The following is a 9,761-nucleotide window of genomic DNA, read 5'->3' on the forward strand; positions in this document are numbered from 1 at the left end:
CAGGGGTGGCCTCAGCATCAGAGGCAGAAGCAGAACTAGCAGAACTCGGGGCCCAGTCTCAGTCCATGGCTTTGCCCACCACATAAGCTGCACCTTGGTCTTTGCTTAGTGCTTCTCAGCTGGTGGTCAGTTGCAAACACTACATGCCAATGACAACTTTCAACAGAAATGGCACCTCCGACAAGCCCTATGTGTTTATTCTAATGTCTGAGATCCTTGTGTAACCCCCATATCATGGCTCTGGAGCAGTGGGGTCACCTCAAGGATCCCTCTTCTAGTCAGAGACTGGTTATGAAGGTGAGGGCTAAGGGGAACCTTTCACAACAGAAAAGCTGCTGGGACTGCACATCATAGGTATTTAAGGAGATGGGACTTCTGAGAAGACCAGTTTACTTGTGCTAGGTGAGCAGATGCATTAATGAAGCTTCATCTTCTTTCTGGCATTCCTGCATAGCAATTTCCGCAAGATCCAGATACCCTCTTGCTACAAAAAGATACACAAGGTCAAATCTCCTTTCTTCCTCCTTCTCCTCCTCTTCCCCTCCCCCACTTGGGGATTGAACCCAGGACCTTCACTCGGAGCTATATCCCAACCCCTTTTTAAAATTTGACATAGGGCCCTACTAAATTGCTAAATTATCCTGGCTGGGGTTCAACTTTTATCTCACCCCATAGAGTGCTGAGGTACCTCTTCATTCATTTGTATAAATGCTTTCTTTTATAAAGACCTGCCCCCCTTGTGGAAATATCAGACTTAAAGGCTGTGCTATTTTGCTGAGCTGTTCTTCTCTTCCAAGACAGAAGAGGACATGGGGACTTTGGGTCCCACTGAAACTCACATGCAGAAACAGTCCTTTATGAAGGTAACCACCCACAGCTGCTTTTGCAGCTATGGGTTGGGAAAACTGATACAATGCATTCAATCAGCCAGATGGCAATATTTGATCTGCCAGATGTAATATGCATTTAAATAATTTACTCAACTTCTGGTTGTAGGGGACTCTTTAAAGTCACAGATATATCCCTTGGGTTTCATTTGAGCTGTTTTTGAAATTCCACCTTTATTTTTCTAAAAATTTTAAGATAATAAATTTTAAAACATAGGAATAAAGTGGGATGCTTCACTTGGGCTTTGGCTAATGTTTCCCCCTCGTGCCCTACACACACACACACACACACACACACACACACACACACACACTTTTTCTTATCTGATTGGTGACACAGATACATTGTCCTTTACTTTGAGCAGGATGACACCTTTCAGAGTTAGGAGACAAAACCCTCGGTGATTGCTGCCAAATGGTTATTATCAGGAGCCAGGAGCCAGGAGGCTTGCCTGAGCGGCTAGATGGACTATGGCAAAGGCTGTCCCTTGGCCCAGGCAGTCTCTGTGAAGGGGCAGCAGATGCCCACAGCACCAGCGAGGGCCCAGAGATCTACTGCAGGACATAGCCAGGTGGCTTCTTCATCCTGTCGGGATTCTAGGACCACCTGCTTCCTCAAAACGGTTGGCTCTTGAGTGTGGAAAACCAGAGAAGGCAAAGTGTAAACATCCTCTTGCTCATTTTGTGGATGGGAATGCTAATTTTCAAAACCAGCAGGGCTGTTTAAGATAATGTGACATCTAACTTTGCAGAGAACAAGGCAAAATCAATATACATTCTAGAAAAACTCTTGCTTCGGTTGAAATACTTCTAGTAACTGAAGTTCTAATTCAGAAAATAGCATATTGCTGCTCATCTTCCTTTTTTATATACGATGATGAAAACACCTCCTTTGCTTCAGTGAGCTTGGCACAGGTTTTCCTGGATTTTTCTTAATAAAACATCTTGTATTCATTCTTTCCATCCTGGAAATAAAACTAGAAAATGTGGACCTAATGTTATGTTGAGCCATACCACAGATTTGCTGTTTGGCTAAGGACCCCCACAAGCCCTGCTAGGACCAGCCGACCCAATGATTCCTCCACAAAGTCTAATCTGAATTATCGACGACAACACAGAGGCAGGGATAGTGCATTTATTTTTCCTTTTAGAATGTGTAATATTTTTTTGCAGTGATTCTTTTTATTTAGCTTTTAATCTTGTTTATATTTTGAATGTGCTTTTAAAGATTTTGAAAGCTTTATTTTAAGCATAAATTTTTTAAATTTAGTTTTAAATTTCCTTGAGGAAAAAAAAGTGCATTTTCTAAATCATTACTCTTTGAAATGAAGGCATAATTTGCTTTTGGAAGGTTTATTTACCAGTTTATATAGTTTATGATGTCATTCCTGAAGTCCTGACAAATTTCTTTGGGTATATCTTTAGGTATTTGAAGAAATGATTCTATTATTCTCTGAAAGCTTTGCGTTTGGCAAACTGGAAAAAAAATTGTCATTCTTTATATGTTCAAATCTGGATTAAATTCAAAGTTAAGCCTATGGATGCTATTATGAAAAAATAATTTTTTCAAAGTTGAGAAAATCAATTTCCTGGAGATGATGTTCTCTTGATAGGAAAAATCCATCAATATTCCTATGTCAAATGCTGATTTAGAATTTAATGTGATAGATGATAGCTATCATAAATTTAGCATTGGGCCCCCAAATTGACTTTTTAAAAACTACCTTTACTATATGGAATCACAAGTTATCAAATAGTAAAGAAAATAGATAAAGGCAATGCCCTGTACTGTACAGGATAGGATTTAATGTTGACTATCATCAATATATTTCACATTAGTAAATATGCTTTCTTCGTTGTCTGGCAGTGCTCATCCAGCTTTCACAGAGTGAACTCTCTTATGATGTAGTTTAGGGAGGGCAGCAGCAATGACACTGGAGGACAGAATCTATGGCCCCCTTTGGTCTGTTCTTTCCTTTCCTACCAGGTGAAGGTATCATGGGAATGACTGTCTGCTGTGAAAGTCTGGCATTGGCCTCTGGGTGAACTTGGGACCCGGATGCTACTGAAGATTACCCATGATAAGAACTCAGGGCTGTCCCCAACCCTTTAATCTTGGCTGCATCCTTCCTTGGCTCAGAGCTCCTGGACCCAAGTGGAAAGACAATAAGGAGGGAAGAGGCAGAGATAATCATTCTGCTAGTTGATTGTTCCGCCCATATGCCCAAGGATCCAAGGCAGCAAGTGACAAGCCCTTTGAGTGGGAATAAGAAGTTCCTGCCGTATGGAAAAAGCTTGATCTGCTCTCAAAGGAGACGAAGCAAGCAAAGCTTTATATCTACCATCAGGGATGCCCGATGAGGTCCATGACATTGCTCAGGGCTTCTTTTGGCTTCATATCTACCCTGGGTTCAGAGATCAGGACCAAGGCTCATCTTCCACAGCATCTAGAAAATAAGCCAACCTCTTTTCTGGTTTTCCTTAGAGTTGTCCTACAAGTCTTCCCTGGTGGGATAGTTTTTCTACTTCTTTTTCTCAACCATTTACATTTCATTCCTCTGTGAAGCTTGGCTTATTTTGGAATGATCACAGTTGGAAAGTGGGACAGTGTATGCTATTCTGTAAAGGGTCTATCAAATATGCCTCTTCTCTGGAAAAGACACCTTGGAGACAAGCCAGTATTCCCTGCACTGCCAGTGGCTTCTCTTTGGTTTAGATCTCAAAGCAGCATTTCTGTGGCAGGTGTTGCTGGGTCTACGGCTTGAGAGAGGTCTTGAGGGAGAAGAGTCAAGAGTTCCTGTCAGATAGCAAGTCTAAGACCTCATAGACCACTCAGCCTCTGGCTGTGCCCTGTACCAGCAAAAACCTCAAGAATCCTGTGTGGGAGAGGCACTTTTTACAGGGATGCAGAAGGGGACAACAAGAAACAGATCTGCCTCAAGTGTGGGTGGCAACACCGGTGGCTGGGTATTCCTAGGCTGGACACTCTCAATGGCTCCAAGTGACCATCATGGGAGGCTGTAGACAGTTACATGGCCTGTAGCATTCTCAGGATCCACATACTGTTTGCAGATGTTCTTTTGGATCACCTACACATCCATATTTGTGTCCTTTTCTCGGTTCATTAAATCAATTTGTATAATGTCGCGTGGAAAGTTACAGAATTAGAAATAGACCAGGGTGTGGGGAAGAGCAGCAGGCTAGACCTTGGCTACTCCACATAGCAGAACTGTGCAGGACAGGAAGGGGCAGCAGGAAGAAGCACTGTGGCAGCCCTAGTGATATGGAGGCCTGGTGCAAGGAGACAGCTGGCAAAGAGCTAAGTCCAAACCAGACTTGATGAACTCCCTCTCTCTTAATAAGCTACAGTGACTCTTGTGAAGTCTTATCAGGGACAGGGAACTTCTACTTAGTATTTTTATCTCTATTTGGCTCACAAATAAGAGGTTAATAAAAGAGGTGCCAGGTGTGGCAGCACATTCCTGTTGGCCCAGCACTCAGGAGGCCGAGGCAGGTGAACTGCAGCAAATTAGAAGACAGTCTGGGCTACCCAGTGAGTTCAGGGCCAGACTGAACTACCAGTGAAACTGTCTCGAAAAAGAGAACAACTCACACTTTTGCATTGTTAGTACGGTGACGGCAATCATGTTTTCTTCCAGGGTCTCCTGCGATGTCTGTGAAGCTGTAGTCGCAGCCAGTGGCTTCTCTTCAGTTATGCTGTTTAACTCTCCGTGGATAGCGACCCCCGCCCCGGGCTCCCCGCATTCTCTACGCATGTTCAGCACTGCACGTGCTTTCAAAGAGACAGCTATCTAGGAAGTACTCTGACTCAGTCACCCCCCCCGCCACACCCCATGCCCATGCCCAGCGTTTCCAGAGAGGCCCTGGAGAGCCACACCTTCCAGTATCACACTCTTGTGTAATCTGCCCTTCCCTTGAGTTCCAGCTGTCCCCGTGACTTGGCCTTGACGTGTAGTGTGTGGAAGTCATGACTTGGTGTCACTTCAGAGATTACTTAGAAGCATCTGGACTCTTGCAATGCTAGTTCTGGAGATGCCAATTGAGTTCTAGGAAGTGTGACCATCTTGAGACTTTGTGCTATAAAGAAGGCCGAACTTGCCGTGTAGAAGGGAATGCTCAACCCTTCTCCAGCTGTCCACCATTCCACTTGAAGAGCCAGATAGGACATTGAGCCCAATCAGGCACTGACATATTGCCATTTCCAGGTGCTGTCTGGCTACAACTGTGAGACTCCAGGAGAAAGCAGTCACCTAAGCCCAGTCAACCACATAATCATGAGAAAATACATTTCCATTCTTTTTGCTTGTTTTTGTTTTTTAGAGGCAAGATCTCAGTACGTAGTTCAAGCTGGCTGTGGACTTACTATGTAGCCCAGGCTGGTCTGGAACTCACGGTGATCCTCCTGCCTCAACCTTCCCAGTGCTGGGATTGCAGGTATGCGCCACCATGCCTGGCTAATAAATTTCTATTCAAACCACTATGTTTTGTGGTACTTTGCTACACAGTAATAGAAAAACCCACCATCGCAGGGCCAGACAACCAGAAAAATAGCAAGCCATTTTGTATATCCATCTTTTGTCAGCTTCCCTGTCTTGAGTGTGAAAGAATGACTTTCTTCTCTTCTTGGGGCTTAAGGAATATGGGCTTACTGATGGCCATAAAGACCAAACTATTGCACTTGGAGTCGTGATTGCTAAGAGAATTTCGAAAACATTATGCTGTAAAAAGTCTCTTTTTCCTTTTTCTGACTGGTACCCATCACATATGAGTGTCCTTTTGGACATCACACTGTCTGATAGATACACCCAGTTTACTGGCCAGGAAAGTGCTTCGTTAGCAACACATAACCCGGGTAGATCTTCTTACAGATGACGGCAGTAAGAATAAGAAAATCAGGGCTAGGAAAAAGGAAATACACCTGGTCTCTTCCTTCCTTGGCACTGGCTCTCTCCAATGTCTCTTCCTAAGACCTAATTAAGGTATTTCTTTTTCTATTGTTGCTTCTGTTTTTTTCAAGGTACTTTAGTGTCCTTTTCTGTTTTCGAAAGATGCTGAAAAATCCTGTTTCCCCAAATTCAATGACACAAGGTTTGAGTTTTCAAAAGGAACATTTACTAGGAAACTAAAGGGCAACCAAACAGAATGCAAGAGAACAGAGGCAGAGGTACAAATGGGCTGAAGGTGTTCAAATTTATAACCAGCTTCTGGCCACACCTATACAGGCCAGGCGAAGCTTTCCAGACACAAAGCTACTTGCCTGCCGTGTGCTGACTGTCTCCACAAAGCCACCTTGTTTCATCTCAACAAGCCAGTAGCATACTCTTTAGTACCCCAAGGATGCCATCTCTGGGCAGGAAGATCCTGAGATGGGAACAACAGGCACAGCTGCCTCAGGGTCTTCAACCCTGGCTTCCATTCCAAAGGTCATGTCAGTGTTTAATGGGATGGTTGCCTGCCACTATCTACTGGAGCCAGTCTGGTTTCTTTGGGGCCATTCTTCTGGGCTCATCTGCCTGGATCTAGGGACAATCTTTCTGTTTATTATCTTGCTGGCACTAACCCTTCATGCTTTGGTTCTAAACACTGGTATAGTGGAGGGATAGGCAGAGGGAAATCTTGGTAAAGAAAGTGTATCTTTTTTCTCATGTCACCAAACACAGGCACAACTTGGATTCCTTTTGAATCCCTGTGGTTAAAAGCCAGTAAGAGCTGGAAATGATTAGGCAGGCTAGGGAGTGTAATAATACTGCCTCACCCAACTAAAGGCCTCCACCCTTTTTAGATCTGACATCAGGGTAGGGTTTCTTGTACTAGGCAGATGTGGCAGCAACAACTTTCTGACAACATCCAAGGTTCCTGTTTCCACTCAGTCTCACATTAAAATGTTAACTCAAATGAATATAATGAGTTTTGTAGGAAGGTAAACCACAATCCAACTTTGGATTCTGCTGCAAAGAAACTGCATGAAAAAGGAAATGTTATCTTGGAGTAGATATGCAAATGTGTGGAGAGGATGTCTTGTACCATAATGGGACAGAGAGAGGACCACCAGGAAACAGCTCCCGGCCCCCCTGGGATATGCTGAGGCCTTTGGTTTCATTTCTGTGGAGGCAGAAGCAATGAAGACAACGTGCATACATGGCAGTAAATTGGTCGGCGGGAAGTGAATAATGAACGAGCCACCCAGGGAGAGCCCTTGACCTTCACTCTTGTAGGTATTTCCAGTCCCCAAGTGCTACGAGAAAGTGATATGTGTCTGCATTGAGAATAAAACCTCCATATGTGGCTGCCTGAGCCTAGACTCTGGGCTACTGCATATGGAAATATCTGAAAAGGCACTCAGGCCAGTTAAGCCCCCAAACTGTGCCTTCTGTTCAGAGGACCCTGTGTCACCTCTGTGATCTCATATCATACCATGCTACGCTTCTCTCGTGAGGACGGACACTAAATTTCATTCTAATAACACCAGTTGAGAAGAAGTGGCTACTGTCTACCTAGAAAATAATGTTTGAGAACCTCAGAATTCAGAATCTGGTTTTGGCAGAAAATAAGAGCCATGGTCAACTGGTACTTTGCCATGTGCGTGGAAGTGGGCAGTGACTTTGCTGTGAACTAACCCTCCTTGCACTGGAGTTTCTCCAGGGGATTGGCCTGCTTGTCCAATTATTCTCTTGAGGCTATTCTTTGTAAAACTGGAGTACTTCATGGGGCGAAGCTATTCTCTGAAGACAGCCATTACCTCAAAGGTAGCGGAACTTGAATTAAGATCTGCTGCCTATTTAGCACCTGGATATATTTTTTCAATATTCTATCCTTCCAGGGCATTCAAGCAAATAATTTCACGTCAGAATGACCATTGCCAGGGCAGGTTCTATGTCCCCATTACCAAGGACCTTATAATAATCACTAAGAATCTTGCTTCTCCTGGGATTCTCACTGTGTCACTTGCTTTCTTCCATCGTCCAATATTGGTTCTTGGCAAGGAGAGATGAGCTTCCCCTACACACTTCACCTTGGGCCATCCAAAGAAGGTGGCTGGACCATTCAGGTTCACCAAACCCAATTGGGAAAGAGGGCCAGGTATTGCTGTGATTACAGCTGAGCATTTGGTCACTGGAGTTGTCCGAGTGTTGCTGGATGGAAAAAGTTACTGAAGATCATTGTTGGATGGTCGTCCTACTGTGTTCTTAGAACAAGCTGTCCTCTTATCCACAGTCATCGTTTCTGTAGGAAGAAGAAACAAAGAGTGGCTTGGTTTTCCATTGTACATTTTTAATACGTACCAAACAAGTGTCAGTACTGTGATGGATGCTGGGAGTATAAAGGCCATGAGCAGGATGCTTGCCCTGAATTCAAAGGACTTACAAAGGATATGTGAACAATAGAGGTGAGAGTAACTGCTGTAGGAACCTTTGAGGAGTTTGAGGAGGTCCACTGGAAGGATTCTGAAGGATAAGTCTTGAGTTGGGCCATTGAAACTGAAAAGGAGCCCATCAGCTGAGAAAGAGGGAAGGCTACTGCAGGCAGAGAAGCCTATGCAAGGGCCAAAGGTGAGGAAGAGCATGGTGCATTAGAAGCATAGTCGGGATAGGGTGACTGGACTGTAGTTTGAGGAATGGGCTGGTAGCAAATAAGACTGGACTGGAGAAAGGGGTCAAGAATGACACAATATCACAACATCCACTCCTTCTGGCTTTCCAGCTGTGACTTATGGGCTTTCTTAATGGAGTTCCAGACTTAGATTAGCAGATAGTTTAATCTAAATTAGCACACTCAGGTCAGTATTCCACTGAAATTCTACTCAGGGTATTTTACAGTACAGATTACGGATATTAATGCTTCAGCCATAAAAGAATCTCAAAGTCACTTCCACGGACATAGTAACTATAAACAATTATACATAAACTATAAAAGGCAGAAAACATCCTCAAGCTTAAATTTATGAACTGTTTTAGAGCTGAAAAGCTTCCATGTGAGGCAATCCTTCCAGGGGACTGAGTAAAGTATTAAGAGCTGGAGTGTAGGCTGTAGGGGAAAAACCATGTCTGACTGCAGCCCTTGGCTTTGAAGTATATGCATGTGTGTAACATGCACACACACATTCCTGAGAAAATGAGTATTGATTTCTGAGTCTAACAAGAACAGGCGAATGGACATTTGTCTTCACATTTTGATTCAAATATAAATTTCCTAGGCTGAGAACTACCCTGGAACGCCTTCCAAAGGGTTCTACTTTCTAGACCATCGCTGGTGTCAGGCTCTGGGTCCCCTAACTTCTCACTCAGCTGTAAGACCCATCCTGAAAGCCTCAACTGCCGGTGCCTAAGTCCTTCCCAATTAGGGAAGGCAAGCCATCAGGAGGGCCAGCCCCACCAATGAATGTGGTTGGGAATTAGTTGAGCTATTAGCCAAGGGGACCACGTGCCATCTTCCTTAATTTTGAATACGCATTGTGGGCCAGGCACTAGGATATAAACTTTACACATCTTTAAAAGAAGCCTGTGAGGTTCTTCCCTAGAGCACAGAGACATAGAGAGATTGGTTTATACAAAGCCAAACTGTGACTAAGTGAAGGAGGTTCAACACATCTTTAGATAGTGGGTCCTCTCTACCAGAGGTCTTCCAAGAGAACTTTCTTAGGTGTAAACATTCTAGGGAAACTCAGGCACACAAATCAGGTCTGAAAAAGTTCAGTTGTCTCAGGACAAGGGCAATTGAGTATGACATGAATAAATTATGCTGTTACTCACCACCCTTTTTCTGTTTTGGGGGCTAAGACTGAAAAAAACAGAACCAAACCAAACAAAATAACACATTACAACATCTTTCCAACTCTTTTTTTTTTTTTTTTTT

The 9,761-nt window shown here is 43.8% G+C and overlaps 1 protein-coding gene across 1 annotated transcript in view; it reads right to left on the reverse strand.

Annotated features, from left to right (window-relative positions):
- Positions 1–6,010: 6,010 nt before the first annotated feature.
- Syt9 (synaptotagmin 9) overlaps positions 6,011–9,761 on the reverse strand; it is a 108,078-nt gene continuing 104,327 nt past the window's right edge. The window contains exon 7 of the mRNA XM_033763921.1: positions 6,011–8,132. Within this exon, the coding sequence (XP_033619812.1) occupies positions 8,124–8,132 (9 nt within the window). The 3' untranslated portion in view covers positions 6,011–8,123. The remainder of the gene's footprint in view (positions 8,133–9,761) is intronic.

This window comes from Fukomys damarensis, unplaced genomic scaffold (assembly GCF_012274545.1).
Source record: "Fukomys damarensis isolate Sample0158 unplaced genomic scaffold, DMR_v1.0_HiC HiC_scaffold_16, whole genome shotgun sequence".
NCBI lineage: Eukaryota > Metazoa > Chordata > Mammalia > Rodentia > Bathyergidae > Fukomys > Fukomys damarensis.